The sequence below is a fragment of the Eublepharis macularius genome, chromosome 5 (assembly GCF_028583425.1).
Source record: "Eublepharis macularius isolate TG4126 chromosome 5, MPM_Emac_v1.0, whole genome shotgun sequence".
Taxonomy (NCBI): domain Eukaryota; kingdom Metazoa; phylum Chordata; class Lepidosauria; order Squamata; family Eublepharidae; genus Eublepharis; species Eublepharis macularius.
In genome coordinates, this window is record NC_072794.1 from 74,546,338 (window position 1) to 74,566,444 (window position 20,107).

At 41.5% G+C, this 20,107-nt stretch overlaps 1 protein-coding gene across 3 annotated transcripts in view; it reads left to right on the forward strand.

Moving 5' to 3' along the window:
* The window catches only part of GNG12 (G protein subunit gamma 12), an 87,555-nt gene extending 69,730 nt beyond the window's left edge, over nt 1–17,825 (forward strand). For all 3 annotated transcript variants that reach the window (XM_054979572.1, XM_054979571.1, XM_054979570.1), the window contains 2 exons: nt 526–643; nt 10,582–17,825. In XM_054979572.1, the coding sequence (XP_054835547.1) occupies nt 548–643; nt 10,582–10,707 (222 nt within the window). In that variant the 5' untranslated portion in view covers nt 526–547 and the 3' untranslated portion in view covers nt 10,708–17,825. The remainder of the gene's footprint in view (nt 1–525; nt 644–10,581) is intronic.
* Nucleotides 17,826–20,107: the final 2,282 nt, after the last annotated feature.

Below are 20,107 nucleotides of genomic sequence, written 5' to 3' on the forward strand. Positions count from 1 at the left end.
AAATGAGGCACGAGTCATGTTCATCTTATTGTGCCATCTTTGTACTGCACTCGGAACATATTTTAAAAAGGGCCATCAGGTTAAAGGTTTCACTCACAGAACTCAAAAGAAAAATCGTTCCTGAAGAATATTTTCTGGAAAGCTGAGAAAAGGCATCCTAACTCCACTGCGGCAAAGAAAGGACTGAGGGAGGAGCGCTCCCCCTCCCTAGGTCACGTGCTGTTTGGGCTAGAAAATCACAGCATGTGACACGTGGGTGGGAGTACTCCAAAGCTTTGGAAAGTCTAGAAATCTTGAACTTTTAAGCTCCACAGCTGGCCTACGCCTGAGCCAGTCCCGTTTGTGGCACAGAAGCCACAAAGATGACCTTTCACTCCTAATACTTTATTAGCATGCAGTTATTGCATCTTTCTGTTACGATATGCTGTTGTTATAAAACATGAAACTTGCTGAACAGCAGTTCTCAATTATGATTATTAACCATCATTGGTTGATAGAAAATTATCTGATGGTTTTTCTTAACAGCACTTGAAAGACCTTGTTGAAAATGTCTAGCAGAACCTCCGGCACAACAAACAATATAGCTCAGGCTAGAAGAACTGTTCAGCAGTTGAGAATAGAAGCATCTATAGAAAGAATAAAGGTAAGAACAAGACTTTTTTGTCTTTCAGCTAATGACTTATTTGAGGAAGGGCAAATGTGTTTACATTTGCTGATTTTAAAAAAATGTATTACTGGTAAGATAGCTCTTAAAAGGTTAAAATAAGGTGTTTAGTATTGCAGTCTATTTTCAAGCAATGTATTTTGCAGCCTAAGCCCTTAGATTCTATGTAAATTATTCAGATGTCTATAATGGGCAGCTGTTCAGAGCCTGTTACACCACCTAGACACAGACAGCCAGGCTGTCATACTTCTGATATACTGGGAATGTGTGTGTGTATATATGTTTTATGATCAGTGTGAGCTGAATGGGGAATGTGTAAACTCAGGACCTGAACATCATAGAGAATATGCACAAATGAATAGTAATTTTACAGTTCTTTGAATATTGCCTGGTTAGTGTGCATCATCTCTGCGTTACTAAGAAATGTGCAGAATATCTTATTATTAATAGGGTATTTCATACATTTTATTTGCTAATTTTACACAAGTATCTGATATCACCAACCCCCAAACACCTTGGTTTAAATAAATACATAAATTTTCACCCACAACTTTCCCAAGAGTGTGAATACTATAAATTGTTAGCCTGGGTGGGAAGCAGAATTCTTCTTCTGTAGTGCCCATTTAAGCTACTAATCAACAGGTCGTTATGATCCTTTTCAGTATAGGAGATGACACATATTTTGACCCCATCCTTGGACACAAAGGATATTGGCCAAAATGTTATACATTGCAGCTATTGAACGTCTTCACTGGCAGTTGCCTCTGGGTATAATAAGTCAAAAGCCCAGTGACGCTCTAAAGACTAACATTTATTTGATAAGAGTTTTGTGAGTTCAACTTATCCCTTTAGGTATCTGTGTGTTTCACAATCTATAACTGTAGTGTATGTGACAAGTCTGTTCCTTTAATTTGGGTCAGTATTTTAGACTGCCCTAGTCCATGCTAGGACTTAGTGTTTGAAGGGGGGAAAGTGTCTGTTACTGTTACTTCGTACAGAGACTCATATCTACAGAGTAGATGGACAACACCCTATGGGGAGGAACAGGCTTGCTGTCAAATCCTTAAAAGCCACTACTTCTTCCCTTCCTTCAAATAGCTTGGTGTCTCATGGTAGCATGCACATTTTCCATGTGCAGGAGGCCCAGTTCTATCTCCAGCATCTTCTACTGAAAGAGTCCCTGGTAGCAGACTTGTGAAAAATCCTGTAAATTCATTTGTTTGTCCTCATTGGTGATTTACACTAAATAAAAATTCAGTGGTTTGCTGCCTTGTCTGCTAATCACAGGTTTCCTACAATTCTTTTTCACATCTGTGTTGCTTTGTGGGATCAGACCCAAGATCTTCCCCATCTCTCCTCTCAGGGGAGGTTACCTCTTCTCCTATTAATTGAATTAGTCAAATCCATACTCCTCCTGAGACAGAAAACTAGGTGTTATTTTGAGTGCTCCTTAAGGAGAACAGATGAAAAAGCTCATTTTAGGTCCAGGTGATAAATTTTTGTGTATTATAATCTTTATAGTTATGCTTAGTTGCCTTATTCATACATTTCTACCCTTCCTGCAGAGAGTCCCTCTACTGTTAGGAATGCAAACTGCTAGTGGCAAAAGTATAGTACCCCTTTTTTGTTTAAGGTTAGGCCTTTGGCTGTTTCTAAAATGCATGACAACTAGGTTATCCCATATACGGCTGCAATATAGGTTTCCCCCCGCTCTATCGATGGTTGGTTATTGACACTTTCCAAGGCAACACCCTTTTTTAAATTCTATTAGTTGTTGAGCTTTTTTACTTTCACAGTTACAGTTCCTGTGTTCTTATATATCTGTATATGACACTTCTGCAGAATTTGGTCTTTGGTTTAAGTTTCACACTTCAAAGAATATCCAGATTTGTTTTCTTTTTTTCCTAGAAAGACTGTATGTGCACCATTCTTGTGCACTCAGCACTGTATTCTTCCCATGACACTCTTTTGATCCTGTGCCTCTGGAAGTTAGAGCCATCTCACGGGTTGCCCCTGCATTGTGGGAGCCCTGATGTGATGGTGTTCATCTTCATTCTTCCGTGCAGCCCCACATGGGACTTCGCATGCGCAGGCCAGCCAACGGAGAATTCTACAACACTTTCTAAAGCTCCAAAGGGGCCATTGCTCACGAGCTTCACAGCAGCCGTTTCCGCCTAAACAGTCACGTGATTCAACGGCGAGCAACGGCCCCTTCCCTCAGTTCTCTTCTTGCTGCCGCTTGAGGAGGAACTTTTGAGCTCTGTGCATGTTTGCAAACTTCTTGTGACTACTTCGGCTTTTTCTGACTTCTAACTGTTGTTGACTACGATTTCTTGGATTCTGATTTGGATTGGACATTGTTGATGTGTATTGACCCAGCTTGTTTGACAACGTTTTTTGGACTTGCCCCTCAGTTTCTTGATTGCCTCGGTATGTCTTCCAAGGCGCTTTTCAAGCACTGCACTCAATGTAATACGAAAATGATGCAGACTGATGCCCATGAACTCTGCCTGTTTTGTTTGGGAGAGGGGCATAATGTAACAGCATGTAAGATCTGCCAGAATTTTACGCCCAAAGCGAGGCATGATAGAATACAACGTCTAAGAGCTTCTTTGTCAGTTCCAGTCTCGGATCCGGGGGCGAAGAGTTCAAAGCGCAGTTCAAAGTCCATGTTGGCATTGGAACCACCGGCCAAGAAACCTAAGAAGACCAAGCACTCTTCTCGAGAGGAGAAGGATTTAGCCCATTGCTCTCAGTCACCGAGGCCAGCGCACACCGAGGATGTTATATTGGTGATGCCTCGCACCCCGTCACCACGTTTGAACTCTCTGAGCCATTCGATGTTGGAAGTGGAGATTGTGGAACTGAGGGAGAGGTTGGAACCAAGACAGAGATCTTGGACCGCTGAAGCTGAGCGTTCACCCTGCTGTGACTGGGATGTACTAGTTGAGTCCTCTCCATGTCGGGCCCATCAGCACTCTAGCTCATTGGTACAATCTCATCGGAGTTGGCAGATCTCTGGAGAGAGAACCGCATCGGAACCAAGAAGATCTCTTTCGACCCAGCATCACCATGCCTGCTGTGTCTCTGTTCCATATCAGCATCAGCTGCAAGATGATTATGCACACTCGAGGCCGTCGGGTGCGAGGGAGTATAGGTGGTTGCCCCCTCCTTTTCCTGACACGTCTTCGGTATCGGAGGAAGGAGATGGCGGGATGGACCGATCTGATATTGGTTCTGAGTCATTTTCAGATCCTTCTCCTGACAAAAATGTAGGTCCAAGTGCTAGATCACCATTTGAAGATCTTTGGTTATATTCTGAGCAGATGGCTCGAATGGCTAAAGCTTTGGACATCGACATGTCATCAGCTACCCCGAGAACAAAGGATAAATTGCTTTGTCGGATATATGGCGATGCTCCTGCAGTGGTAGGATTTCCGATGCTAGAGGGATTAAAGGAAATCGTGCACAAGGTGTGGAAGACCCCAGCTGACTTACCTGCTACATCAAAGAGAGTGGAACAGATGTATAAAGTTAAACAGGACACCTGGCAGGCACTAAGAAAGCACCCACCTCCATCCTCCCTAGTAACTGAGGAGATTCAGCATCGTAAGGCAGGTTCTCACTCTGTGCCCCCTGACGAGGGCAAGAAATTGGATGCACTGGGCAGACGGCAGTACACAGTTTCCGCTTTAAACGTGTGTATTGCCAACTATCAGACAATAATGGCTGGGTATCAGCTATATTCTCTGGGAGAAGTTGCCATTATATATTTCAGATCTACCAGAGGATAAGAAGGTAGTAGTATTGTTGCTCCAGACAGAAGGCGTGTGATTAGCCAAGCAGCAAATGAATGCAGGTAGCCATACAATGGATACATCAGCTAGAGGTATGACGAGTGCAGTACTTCTGAGACGGCATGCCTGGCTACGTTCCACAGCCCTTCCTATTGAGACAAGAGCGAAAATTGAAAGCTTGCCATTTGAGGGAGATCAACTGTTCTCTTCAATAACAGATGAGGCCCTAAAAAAGAAGAAGGAAAACAGACGGCAAAATTCCTGGGGTTGATGGCATCTGATGGGTCATCCTACAAGACCAGGTATTTCCCCAGGCACACCCCATACCGCTATTATGGGAAGAATCAGCAGCGTCAGTACTTCCAGAACCAGCCCCAAAGACAGTATCCTGCCTCTCAGCAATCAAGGAGACATAGGCAGTACAAGCCTCGTTCGTCCCATGGTCCTGCTCATCAAAAGGATCTTCAAGGCCCTGTAAAACAGTTCTGAAGGGAGCAAGTGAACTCTAGTCCTTTGTTTAGAGACCGATTGACACCTTTCCTTCCTGAATGGGAGTCCATAATGACCAATGTTTGAGTCCTAACCATTGTGGACAGAGGATATGGACTAGAGTTCACCGAACTACCTAAATGTGTTTCGCCAGCGATGGCAGTTAATAATATATTACCTGAGTTGGAAGGGGAAATTCATGCTCTCTTGGGCAAGGGGGCTATTGAAGAAGTAAAGGTTGATAATTTCAGACCAGGTTTCTTTTCACGCTTCTTCTTGGTTCCAAAGAAAGATGGGGGTTTATGCCCTAACTTAGATTTAAGAGGTCTCAACGTCTTCCTTAGAGTTTTGAAATTCAAAATGGTTATGCTACCCATTGTGTTATCTTTACTAAAACACGGGAAGTGGTTTGCGGTCCTTGATCTTAAGGATGCGTATTTTCACATTGCTATAAGGAAGGAGCACAGAAAATACCTGGGGTTTGTGTACCATAACAGGGTGTTCCAGTATAGGGTACTTCCCTTTGGTCTCTCTACAGCTCCAAGGGTTTTCACAAAATGTATGGCCTTTCTGAGAGAGCAGGAGTGTACAGTTTTTCCCTATTTAGATGACTGGTTGGTGGTGGCACCCACTAGGGAGAAATTGGTATATGAGGTTAGGCCTTCTTATAAATGCTGACAAGTCGAAGTTAGAGCCCAACCAAAGGGTGTCCTACATTGGGGCAGTGATAGACTCCTCTATTACAAGAGCTGTTCTACCACAGGAGAGGGCCAGGTCGATTAAATCCTTGGTTTCAGTTCTGAGTATAAACAGTTTTCAGCCAGTGCGTACCATACACCACTTGTTGGGGTACATGGGGTACTACGTCTGTAGTGCCCTTTGCCAGACTACGGATGAGGCCGCTACAGAACTGGTTTGTTAGAAAATATAAGCCCTCTGAACATGCACCTTCAGTGCAGTTTTCAGTACCACAAGGGGTAATCCGTTCTTTGTCTTGGTGGGTGATCACAACCTGTTTAAGGGAATGGTCTTTGGCTACGCTCATCATGACGTGGTTTTAACAACAGATGCCTCCTATCGGGTTGGGGTGCACACTGTAATGGTATGTTTGTTCAGGGTAGTTGGTCCGAAAAGGACTCAGAGTTACACATTAACCTATTAGAATTGAGAGCTATACAATTTGTGCTTGTTTCATTTGCAGGCTTTCTATGAAACCAGACTGTGTTGGTGCAGACAGACAACACTGCTGCAATGTATTATATCAATCGTCAAGGTGGTACTGCATCCCTAAAACTCTGCAACGAAGCTGTGACTTTATGGCACTGGGCAATTGCAAACAATGTGTGGGTTCAGGCAATCCACATTGCAGGGACAGACAATGTAAAAGCAGATGTGCTAAGCAGGGTCATTGTGTCAAATCGCGAGTGGGAGTTGAACAACAAATTCTGTACCCTATTTTCGATCAGTGGGGTACACCGGAGATAGATGTGTTCGCAGCAGCAAGCAATGCAAAAACAAGAGTGTTTTGCTCCAGGGCAGGAAGCGACCCTCTATTCATTGGGGCCTCCAAGGCAGGAAGCGACCAGGGCAGGAAACGACCCTGTTTTGCTCCAGGGCAGGAAGCGACCCTCTGTCCATTCCAGGTCCCATGGATGACCGGTCTTCATTATATGTTTCCCCCAATTCCTCTCTTAACAAAGGTCTTGTGCAAAATAGAGAGGGAAAATGCCAATTGCCAATTGCATATTGATAGCACCATTCTGGCTGGGCTTAGTGTGACATCACTGAAAGTACATTTGGCAGCTATCTCATCAATGCACCGACCAGTGGAAGGGCATTCTGTTTTTTCTCATACGAGTTCGTGCCAGTTCATGAGGGGAATGTGTAATCTTTACCCACCAGTGACATTGCCTGTCCCTCAGTGGTCATTGTCGCTGGTATTAGCACAGCTGATTTTATCACCCTTTGAGCCGTTAGCTACTTGTCCCCTAGATGTTTTATCTTACAAAGTGGCATTTTTAGTGGCTGTCACTTCTGCTAGGAGAGTTAGTGAGTTGGCAGCGCTCAGGGTTGATCCTCCTTTCCTGAAGTTTCACCCTAATAAAGTGGTGCTTAGGCCTAGCTTACAGTTCCTGCCAAAGGTAGTGAGTGCTTTCCACTTGTCACAGGAAATTTCCCTCCCAGTATTTTTCCCGAACCTGGTGTCTAAAGGTGAAAGAGCTTTGCACACACTTGATTTGAAAAGGGCTTTAGCCTTTTATTTAGATAGGGCAAAATCTTTTAGAGACACTACACATCTGTTCGTTTGCTTTAGAGGTGTTAAGAAGGCGTCTGCGCAGTTTCTCGATGGGTTGTGCTTGCCATTGAAAAAGCATACAATATGGCTGGGATATCATGTCCTTTAAAAGTAAAAGCCCCATGAGCCTAATGTTTACAATTTTATTCCTGCACTTGTGGTTGTGCTGTTTTTGCTTAGTTTAATAAATTTAAATTGGAGATTCACCCCGCCTCTGTGTGGTGTATAGCTTGGTAATCTCCCATGTGGGGCTGCACAGAAGAACGAAGATGAAAACAGGGTTTCACTCACCTGTAACTTCTGTTCATCGAGTTCTTCTGTGCAGACACACATGCCCTCCCTCCTACCCCACTGTGAACTCTCTCATTGGTCTGGTGTTGAGTCGTGGCAGCGTGTGGGAGAATTGAGGGAAGGGGCTGTTACTCGCCATTGAATCACGTGACTGTTTAGGCAGGAACGGTTGCTGTGAGGCTCATGAGCAACGGCCCCTTTGGAGCTCTAAAAAGCGTTGTAGAATTCTCCGTTGGCTGGCCTGCGCACGCTCAGTCCCATGTGTGTCTGCAGAGAAGAACTCGATGAACAGAAGTTACAGATGAGTGAAACCCTGTTTTCTCCAGGTGGCTCCTGATCTTCTGCAAAATGAGCTTCTCATACTGCTAATACTGCTAGGCATACCTTACTTTTCTTTGGCTTTTGTTTTAGTATACATGCTCCATGTTGTCATGCAATGAATTACAGCTATGTTTTCATCAAATAACTAGTGCCAATTCCTAGATACTTTGATCAGAGGCATGAACTATTTGGCCTTGCCACACACTGTGACAGTCCATGCTCTCCCCTTTTTGTTCCTTTGCTGCCATGGACCCCCTTCTAATCTGTTGGCAAATCTGTTTTTATGTTTTTCCCTGGCTGTGCAGATTGCTTTGTGAGCAGCACAACATTCATTGATGGGGCATACTGTCTGGCCTTTGTTTGGCCTCATCATGCCTTTTTCACTGGTTTCATTATTCTGGCGCAGATCTGCTATGTTTTTACTCTGGCTGATGACTAGCAAATTTGGTCAGCTCCCTTTCCTGCACTATAACAATAGTCTTGCCGTGACCTGAACAGCCCAAGAGAGCCTGATCTCGTCAGATCTCAGAAGTTAAGCAGGGTTGGTCTCAGTGAGTAATTGGATGGGAGACCTCCAATGAAGACCAGGGTTGCAAAGACAGGCAATGGCAAACCACCTCTGTTAGTCTCTTGCCATGAAAACCTCACCAGGGGTTGCCATAAGTCAACTATGACTTGAGGGTAGGATTTCATTTTTTTTCAGTCTTAGTTTTTTTCTGAGTGGCAACTGCCATTCCTTGATTACCATATCACACACCTCTGTGTGGATAGGAGTCTGTACTGAGGCCACAGCAGGACTTAGACTCCTCTTCTTGTGCAGTTAATTATGTTTTGGCCATTAGTTGGGACTCGACCTATAAATGTCCTCTTCTTTTTTAGACCTCTAAAGACATTCCAGGTAGGGGTATAACCCCTCTGTAACTTTTTGCACCTTCCTGGTGCTTTATTTTTAGTGTGCAGCACTTTCACTGTGGAATGAGGACACACTGGGTTCTAATTTATGTCCCCCCCCATTCATAAGATTTTATGGTGTTAATGTGTCCAGTGCCCTGGCCAAGATTCCCTTCCAGGGGTTTGCTTTCTGTCTCACAATGCTGTCATTTGTATTAGCCATTCAGGCTCCAGGAGGGACCTGTCAGTATCCTCACACAACCCTTCCTCTGTGGTCTGATAGAGGCTATTACGCTCGGTAATGAGTGCATGACTGTTCAGTGCCCTTTACCTGTCATGGCTCTCTCCATCAGAGTGCTGTTTTTCTTTGCCAAATTCCTGTATATACTTCAGCAGGGACACTTAGAGAGCTCCTTCTTTATAAGCACCTCTGGGTGAATGTCAGTGAGACACTAAGCATCTGTTGGGAAGATGGTCCTTTATGGCTTCTTACTTTGAGAGCTTCACACCCTCCTTCTTCAGTAAATGAGCTTGTTACTGTCCCGGTGTGGGACTGCATAGAAGTCACAAAGAAGAAAACAGGGTTGCACTTACCTGTTACTGTTCACCAAGTGGTCGTCGTTGCAGGCACACATCCTTCCTTCCTGTGTCATCGTGATGGGGCGAGGTCTCCAGTAGCAACAACACCCCTCCTCCTGGTCATGTGATGGTTTTGGTGGGAAAGAGTGATGGGGAGGAGAGGCGCTCCTAGTCTTCTAAAAAAACTCTGGAATTCTTTTCTGCGGCTGGCCTGTGTATGCATAGTCCCAGTGTTGCCTGCACAGAAGACCACTTTATGAACAACAATTGCAGGTTAGTGCAACCCTGTTTTTCTCCACCATTTCTCTGTATACAGCTAGAGGCTGGAAATCTCTTGTCACCAAAAGTTCTTCCTAACATGGTGTCAGGATGAACAGAGAACTTTAGTAATGTTGTTCTGGTGAAAGACGTAAAAATTTGGCTCTAAAGAGTTCTAGGCTCACTCAGAATAATTTTTATGCTACTTTGAGACAAAAACTACTGCTTCTAAATCAGATAACCTGTTTGCTGACTGGAACTGATGATCATTTAATGTTGTCATCCTATTTACTCAATTCTTTTTTACATAATCTGTTTCTATTTTTGAAAGTGCAGGTTCTTTTTTTCAATCGCTGTTTAGGAAGAGGCAATGCCTTGCCAAAGTGGTGATTAAATCTCTTAGAAGCTGGAAGTCAACTGCTGCTTTTACTAGATATAATCACTAATTATTAATGACAAAATCTTATTTAATTATGTAGATTTTATATACTCTAATCCAATGTGAATTGTTAAGAAAGTGACATCCCCAGGCACGTAAGTAAATAAATATGAAGTCTCATTTTGCATTTATTGGGTTGAATACCAAAGATAATTTCCACTAATAGAAAGGTTGTGTGATCTTTGTTAATACCCCTCTCCACACAGACACATCCTGCAGACATATGATTTGCTCTTCATGCTGTTTCTGGGGAACTCTTGGGGAGCAGCCTTTCAGGGACATCCGAAGTGAACAGTGGGAAGGGTGCACAGTATTTCCATTCAAGAAATGCTTCCTGCTATTGAAATTTGTTTCTTCTTTACCATTGTAGCTAATCTGGAAAACAAAGCTAAGAAATTACCATTCTTCCTTTGTATTCTTGTATTCAGTTTTATATTAACTCCCATGTGTATCAAATGAATCTGTTTGCAGTACATAGATCTTAATTAGCAATCCATCTAATCCTCTAGGAAATCTCTAGAATATTTATAGTTCTACACTTTGTTTCTCTGCATAGGTATCTAAGGCGTCAGCAGATCTAATGTGCTATTGTGAGGAGCATGCTAGGAAGGATCCTTTACTAATGGGTATACCTGCTTCGGAAAACCCCTTCAAGGATAAAAAGACCTGTATAATCCTATAGGCAAAGCAACCAGATGCCTTCAAGACCCTCCCTGTGAAACCAACCAAGCAGTCTCCTAAGAGAAGTAACCTGAAGATCATCTGGTACCAACTGCATAAAACAACAATCCATTTACATTGTGTATCAATGAACTTTTAAGTTTTCTAAAAAGTTTCTTTTCTTTATAGTGTTCAAAGTCAAAGTGGGGATGCAAGGTTAGAGTTACTCCTTGTACAATAGAATGATTCTAAAAGCATAGTTAGCTATTGGATTCTGTTGACTTTTATGGGATGAGAGATGTGTGGGGTGGGTTTTACTTTAAAGTGCAATGAGTGTTCTCATATAAGGTATTAGATTGAACAATCAAGACCAAAGTTGCCTGAACTTCATTTACCTATTAGTGAGGAAGACAAGTAGACAAGCTTACTTTACATTTTGATTTTATACTAGTGTCTATCCTTGTGTATGTTATGTAATTGGTGTCTAATATATCTAGAATGTGTACATATATTTGGTTCGGTATATACACACATTCCATGTACATTCTTTAACAAAATGCACCCCTAAAGGTTACTTATCACATTTATTGATAAACATGTCTTTACCATCAAGTATATCTTAAGGTTTTCACTACCTGATTTTATTTTTTTCATATTTCTTTTACAATTAGTGTTCCATCTGCTCACAGATTCTAAAAGCAAAGTCTAAAGGAAAAATTCTTACGCCTTTCCATTGCTTCACGGGGACTCTCTACCCTCTTATCTTCCCTGTACAATTCCTGTTGAACTGATTGTATGTAAGCATCCACACATTTTGCTTTGTTTGCTAATTTTACATTAAACAAATGCCAAATAATATCTTAGAGGAATTGGCAGGCGCTGAGTGCAGTCAGTTCATGGTGCTGTTGGTTCTATACAAGGCCTACTGTTCTTTTTTTAAAAAAAATGGGGGTTGTGCTGAAAAAATACTTGGGGGATAGAAGAAATATCCAGAAACAAATCCCTGGCAAATGTAAGCCGTATTATAGTATTTGTGCACACTTCATGCCTTGTTAGAATACAAAGTGAGCATACAATACTGACTTTTTTCAAACCATGAGTTTGTATTTATATTCCATTTGTTGCCACTGCCAGCCCTTTAAACTTTTAATTTTGTGGTCTGCCATATCTTTGCATTTATAGAATCTGTTAAGTACCTTGTGGCTGGCCTTGTAATAGATGTACAGAGATTGATATGAGGGTAAGGGGCCTAACACATAGGTCTAGATTCTTTTAGAAGAGCCTTGGTAGCATAGAAAGCAAAGTCAGCCAGTGGCTTTCCTATCACAGGGTCCAGGAGCAGCTTGCTTCCACCCATTAAGAGCCAGATTTCTCTCATTAAATATGTGGCAGTTAAATCTTGCTACAATACAGGTGGAATAAAACAAAAACCAGATCTTCACTGTATCTGCAGGGAAGAAGACCAGGCTACAGAGCCAACAAGCCAAGGTCCCTATTCCACTCATTAGTTCTTGGTGTTGTACTAACTTAAATTTCTTGTCTGTTTCTCTTGTAGTAGTACATAATTATAGATTAAATATTGATAACAAGAGATATTTTGTACTTTGTTTACTCCAAAACTTGAAATTGGAAATCAGCCAGCTGTGAGAAACAAACCAACAAAGTAATCTTGCTGTTTGTTTTTTACTATTGAAAAACTGTTTTTTAAATTAGAATATTTTTTCTAATGGGAGCTTTGAAAACAGTAAACAACTTTCAAAATTTTGTTTATTGTTGTTCACTCTGGCCTTTCACAATGAATGCACATTAAACAATATTGTAACTCAAACATCCATATGTGAACTACACACTGTCACCATTTTGCTTGCAGTTTAATGGTTGATTCATTTAGAACCAAGACCGAATAATGGACAATATAGATTAATGATTGACTTGCATACTGATTTTCTAATGTGAAAGCAAGGCCCATGCATTTCTCTAAACATACTTTGAAGTAAGCAGGGTCAGGATCACATTCTCCACTGACATTGGTTTTTCTTGACTTATTTTAAGATCTTGGGAAGCTGTTGATTTTTGTGTGATGCACCAAGGGATGCCTTTCTAAAAGGCTATCTCATACAACAGTTATCATGTAATGACGTTCAGAGCTCACTTTATTTTCTGTAGATTAGTACGAGTTGAATCTGTCTTGTCAAATTCACCACATATCTGAATCATAACTTACCACATATGAGAATCTTTGAAAAGCATTCTGAATCAAAATGTGATGAATGTAAAACCTACAATTCAATCTGTGTAGATCACTAGAAAAATTGAAAACACTGAAAAAATGGCGGTTTGTTGCGGTTCATGGTTTGTCACATTTCACGAACCACAACCCACCATGAACTTGCCCAGTTCACGAACCAGTTCATTTGGTTCATATGTACATCACTTATGGGGCTGCAGAAGGTCTGCAGAAAGCCCATCCCCCCATTGCCTAGGTAACAGATTGATTGGTGCCAGGCTGTCTGCAGTGACGAAGTGAAAAACTAACTGGTTCATGAACCAAAACCCAGCCCAGTTCATGATGAACTTTGGTTCATATTTCAGTTTGTTCTCATCTCTATTACTGATTCATGTGGCCTTAAAGCAGTTGTTTGGAACATGGAAAGCGCAGAATTGTGTTGCTGGAAACATAAAAAAGAATGCAGTATTTATGATGATAGGATAGCCCTCCCATACAAGTAATATTTCAAATGAAGACAGCCTGGACTGGCAAAATTGCCAAGTAATGTCTCCTTTGTAGAGTCCGTTTTTGGTAGTACTTGCCTAAAGCTAACTCTGGAGAAATCCCAGGTGCCTTTTACCTGTGATGCCAACTTCTAAAAAGCTGAAACTTTTGGAGTATATATGCTTTCCCCAGCCCTGATAGATTATATATATATGTCTATATTTTTAAGCCAATTGGAACTGCTTAATATAGCAATTTTTACTCATCAAATTGATGCATCCTTTAAATAAATATATTTCTTCTTGGTGTTAATCAGCTTGGTACTTGCATACAGAAATTAATATGGTAGTTCAGTGTCTGTGCACAGAGTTTTTAAATGACTGAATAAAAATATACACTTACAGAAACAAAGCATTGTACAAAGCCGCATACACTGTATGCCAGTGTTGACATTGAACTAGGAAGCTAAATGATAGCTTCAAAAGATCTCAAGCTAGACAACCCTCTTGTCTGGAAGGAAAACCTTGGGCTGGCTGCGGAATGATTACAGGAGAGAAAGGAAGTCCACTGAAGTTGCTTTCAACCAACCAATGTCCCCTCTAATACCGCCACTCTCCCCCTCCTCTTGAGTACAGCTAAAGATATGGGCCTCTGGGTACTAGGTATGTTTATTATTTTCCTTCCATATCAGTGCTATAATAACCTTAAGTGTATTTTAAAACCTTATTCAAGTATTTTACCTGTTTTTGTGTTGCAGTACCAGGCAAAATTTGTTGGAACCAGAGATGCCTTTCCATGTACAGAAGACTTCTTCCGTTCATGGAAGGGCTATTTTTCCACTTCACAGTAGAGAGATGTATGATAAAATGGAAACTAAATCCAAGTACATTTTTGGTCTTCTGTGGAGACTCACATTGGGACTCCACATGCGCAGGCCAGCCATGGATAAGAATTTCCTAGCTTTAGAACACTAGAAGGATGCCCCTCCCCCACAGAGTGCAAGGTGGCATTTTCACGGCAAAACAGTGATGTGGTAAGAGCAAGGAGTGCCCCCTTTCCTCAGTTCTCTCTTCACTGCCACTGAGAGAAGATCCTCTTCTAGCATCTCGTTTGGTATTTTTTTCTACTTACAAGTCGGCATTGGTTTATGATGAAAGAAAAAGAAAGAACTGCTGCAGAAATCTTTATTTAAAGTGTAGTATGAAAATGACTCAGACAGATGAATACTGTCTGTCCGCTTTGGTGTCTTGAGTCCCACAACGTATTTACTTGTTGCCTCTGTCAGCAGTTCAGTCCTAAAGCTCATCATGATAGAGCCAAATGGAGGTGGCGTTATAGGAAAAGGCATTGTCTGATTCCCAACTTACGGCAGCAGTCTCATCTGCCACAGTGAAACATACTTCTTGAGTTGAGTCTGTGTCCTTGGTTTTGTCAGTTCCAGCCTTGGATCTGTCTTTGCACCAATGCCAATCACTAGTTCCAGTTACCTCTCATAGGAGTTTGTCAGAACCTCCACCAAATAAGACGAGGACAAAATCTAAGCACCGGGATGAGTGCCTCTCATTTCTGGCCCCAGCTAAGCATGCAAGTTATCAGGAAGACATCACCTTATACTCAGCACTAGCTAAGAGATGTTGTGTTTCTTTGAAACCCCTGAATACTAGGCTCTGTGGCCTGCACTTTTCACATTGGTGCCATGGCAACCATACCCATGGTTTCCATCTCCAGTGTATGGAACCAACGGGCGGGGGGGGGGATTATTATTATTCTACACCACAAGTGGTTCCATCAACTTGCACCTTAGTGGTTTGAGATCATCCATTGGTTCCCGTTCCGTTCCACTGCTGTGCTCCACCTTCCCAAGATTTGGCACAGGATGACGAACATACTTCCAAGTTTCATTTGGATCCATCACCAGTTTGAAACTTTAGGGGATCCCATTCCTGTGTCCTCAGATGAAGATCTCAGACTGTTTTTGGAATAAACATTACAAATGCCGTATCAGCTTCTCATTCTCTGATAGAAGTTAAAACTGTTTTCCACATCACACCTTTAACGTTTTTTTGAAAGTGATATTTAATCTTTTTCTGTCTGTAGTCCCATGATAGAGTATTTCTTTAGTATTGTCTCAGTTGACACATAGCCCATTTGACCCTCTAGCTACTTGTTCTCTGCCATTACTTTCCCTAAAAGTCTGTTTTCTACTGGCTATGACTTCTGTCAGAAGAGATGGAGAGCTAGTAGCTCTCTGTGCAGATGTTCCTTTTATTAAGTTGCAGAGTGAAAATTTGGTTTTGCATACTAGTCTCCAGTTTCTTCCTAATGTTGTGTCTAGATTTGTCATAAAATATCACTTTACCAGTGTTTTTTCCTTTCCCCTCATATATGGAATGTACACTGAACATGTTGCATGTTAAAAGTGCATTATTTTATTTAGAAAGGATACAGTCGTTTAGGAACAATCCACATCTTTTTTTTTGTTCACATCCCAGTAAAGACAAATTTACTTCTGCTCAAACATTATTACGAAGGATTGTTACCACCATTAAACTGTGTTATCAACAAGATGGAATGTGTTGTCCCTTCGACATATGGACACATTCCACTAGAGCTCAAACTTTTTCTGCAGCTTTTCTCCATAGGGCTCAAACTTTTTCTGCAGCATTACTCAGTTGATGCCCTCTGATTGGCACATAGTCTTCAGCTGACCCTTTTGTACACCATTACTCTATAAACATTAATTTGAGAAAGGAATCGACAGTAAAATGCTGTATTGCATGCTTTGTTTTGGTGAGAGTCTCACTGCCATGTCCTTGATTAGTACTTATTAGACTCCCAGCATGGGACTGCATAGAAGACCAAACATGAAAATAGGGTTGCAGTTACCTGTAACTGTTGTTCCTTAAGTGTATTCTGTGCAGGCACACATACCCTCCCTCCTGCCCTGCTGTAAGCCTCTTTCTCTTTCTTCTGGAGCTTCCAGCATCTTAGGAGAACTGAAGGAAAGGGGTGCTCCCCCCATCATGGCATATGATGATTTTGGTGGAAAAACACCCCTCTAGCATTCCAAAGCAGCAAGATTCTTCGCGGCTGACTTGCACATGTGTGACTTGCACATGCTTAATGTGTGCCTGCACACAAGATGCTTGATGAACAACACTGCGAAGTATGTGCAACCCTGTTTATGCAAGCATGAGAGCAGACCTGCCTATTAGAACACTGTACTTACTGTTCCGCTTGTGCTTAAGGATCAGTGCCTACTGCTGTTTTCCTTCTCCTTGTGGTTCTTTGGATCCAAACCAATATTTTCACCAGCAGTGCTTTAGATCTTTAATACACATGTGTATTTTATTAACATGAGAGTATTTGAAAATCTTTGTTTAAAACTGCAGGGACATAATTAAAATGTAAAAATTGTGCCAACTTGAGAGTCAGAAATGCCTTTTGACTTTTATTCTGAAACACATGGGTTGAAACGAGCCCCTGTTAAGTCCAGCGCAATTTCTGTGTTGACTTTATAGCAGTTTTCAGTTACAGCAGATGTAAATTAAACAACAAAATGTCAGTTTGGGTCGCTTCTGTTCTAGTAGATTTTAGGTAACTGCTAAATGTATTTCATTTCCCCCCTTTTGTTTCAAGGTGTACTGTCTTTTCTGAAGAATCAAAATATACATTTGCTATCTGTTTTTGTATTCATAATAAAGCAAACTTTGTAGTGATGGTATAATCATAAAGAGAAGTAAAGAGAATGTTGGCCTTTGTAAGCAATCTTGCTTCTCATTCTCAGTTCATTTCTATGGGATTTGCATTAGACTTCCATAGAAATGAATGGGGGTATGCAGCAGTGGTGCTTGTATGATTATACCCTGTAAAACAGGAATAATCAAACCATCCAAAATAACTGCTAGACCACTGTGAGGTTTTGAAATTAAGTGTATGTTGTTTAACAAGAGTTTCCAGCAACTTTTCCACTACACTGCATCTTGGTGCTTTGATTAGAAATGCCTCAGAAGTAGAACATTACTCAAGAAAGTGGTTAGTGTTCTGTCTTTTTTTAAAAAAAAATACCATGTTCTGCTTACTTTTTACAGGCACACGTTTTCTCTGGTTTATCTCTTTGAATTGCTTTTGCAAAATATTGTTTTGTATTATCATTGTAATCCTAGATTGACAAGAATACCACCATGATTTACCTTTGATTTTTTTAAAAAGTATTTGTGAAATTTTAATAGTGCTAAGTTGTTTTTGTCTTTTGCAAGCAATTGATCTCTTATTAAAGCTGAATACATTGCAGTCTTTTATTGAAAGATGGGTTTCTTGTAGCTATGAGAAAGATTTAAGAACTGTAATTAATATTCCAATTCACAGCTAATATATTTAGTACCATGGATATGAAACACTTTAATTAAATATCACTACTTTTCATACTTTTCTGCTTTTCATTATAATTCAGTTGATTTCACTATTGAAAATAATATTCCTTTCATGCAGAGCTTCAGTTAAACTATCTAGCAGCAGATTCACAAATCTGTTTGAGTCTGGCATGTTTATGCTGGTGGTACTTGCCTGCAAAGGCTATTTCAGCTGTGTGGAGAGAGAATCACCTTTTGCGACAATGTTGCCATGCAGTACTTGCCAATACTGTATATTTTTGTGTGATTACCATGATGTTTTATGCTGAGAGCACCACTGGGGTTGTGGTTTCTAATCCTGCTATGCCAACCACACAGCACTATATACTATTAGGAATTAAACCAAGACATTGTGGCTCAGTGGTCTGTGTGACCCAGACTGGGTGCCTCACCCTTGCTAGGGGTGTGGTTGTTAATTAAAATCCAAACTGGATATATGGATTTTTGCCTGTCTTTTGGTTGGTCCTCTTGGCAATAATGCTAGATGAAGAAATAAGAGAGGCAGGTGGTGCTAGAATTCTGGACTCTTGCACCACAGAGCAGCACCTTTATCACATAGATACAAGAATAGGCATAAAAGGGACCCTTGATAAAACAGCAATTCACCTGAGGATTTTTGAGCAACCCATAAAGTATTAACAGAAGTAAAAAAGTACTGAAGGCTGTTCCACTGGCAGAGACAGACAGAGTGCATGAGCATGAGAATGCTCCGGCAATGAAGCATTACAGCTCCAAAAAGCATCAAAGAAAAAGCAAGTTACACCTCTGTGTGAGGAGCTAGTGAGTACTGTTATATTTTAAATAGTATTTACTGGAACAACGACGATGGTAGAAAGTCAGCAATAGGGTTGGAGCTTTCCAGTATTCTGTGTTTTAATTGTCACAGGTGACTGCTTGTCTATTGGCTTGAACTTAGAGGTGTATCCTTGGAACCATGAGCTCTTAGTAGCTGTCCTGGAAGAAGTGAAACAGGGTTGTGGATAAGACTTTCATGGACTTAATAGAGAGGTGCCAACCCTGGGCTAACAGAGTTTCTGTTACAGAGAATATAAAAGTCTTCAGTCAGGAAAACCAACATATGGAGCTACTGGAAGATGACCCCTCAGAAGGGTAATGAAAATTTGCCCTTTAAGGGGAAGGGGGGGGGTCCAAGTAATAGATAATTAGATAACTAGAGACTTGGACGGGTGGGTTTGTCATCTCTGCATCAGACCAGGTTGCATCAGACCAGGCTGTATTAGTTAAAGCTCTTTATTAGAGGATCATAAGTTCATGACTCTAACAAGTCATTGACAGGAATGCTGGTACAAAGCAAAGCATCTACGGTTATACTCTCCTCTTCCCCCTCATCCACCCTCCTTTCCCCAGCCTGGGCTGTTAGCTTTGGTGCAAAGCTTCTAAGCGGGAATTGTTAGTCTGTTCCGTGAGAAGAGTTCCTCAAGGCCACCCCTCTTCAGACATAGCAGGAAGGCATGTGTAAACAACAGTAAGAGACAAATAAGGTGGTAGGAGGAGGTTCACACTACCTTCCCCTTCCCCTACACCCACAGGGGCCCAGTCAGGTAGCTGAGATGTATGGCAGACATCTAGTAAGCATGTCTGACATTTGGCTCCCTCAAAATCTATCCCACCCTCGGTTTATCAGGAAAGCGATTGTGAAAAGCATGAACTAATCTACCAGCTTTAACAACAGAGGATTTGATCCATTCGGTTTGCCTCTTATCAAAATGCTTCCACTTGGAATCCAGGATGGGAGGTGGGGCCCTTTATTCAGGGAGCCATAGGTCTGGTTCTGGGGCTTTCTTCAGGAGGCTGAAATGAAACAGGATGTACTTGTTTCAGATTTTTAGGCAACTCAAGTTCCACAGTTAACATCATTAATCAGTTTGTGTACATGGAAAAGGCCGAAATATTTCCATCCGAGATTTTTACTTGGCTGTTCTCCCCTGAGGTTCTTGGTGGAAACATGTACTTTATCCCTTTGTTTCAGGGACCACTGGGGGTTGTGTTTATGGTATGCATGTTTTTTATATTCCAGTTTAGCCTTTTCCAAAGTCTATTTAATCACATCCCATTGCTTCACAATGTTGGACCACCAAGTGTACAGGTCCCCTCCTTTACCTTGGAGAGATTCAGTCAGGAAGGGCATTGCTTTGCTCTCAGACCCTTGGGTGAGCTGAAAAGGGGATGCTCCAGTAGAACTGTGGACAGAATTATTATAACAGTGTTCAGCAAAAGGCAAAAAGTCTATCCAATCGGTCTGTTGGTAATTAATATAGCATTGCAAAAATTGTTCC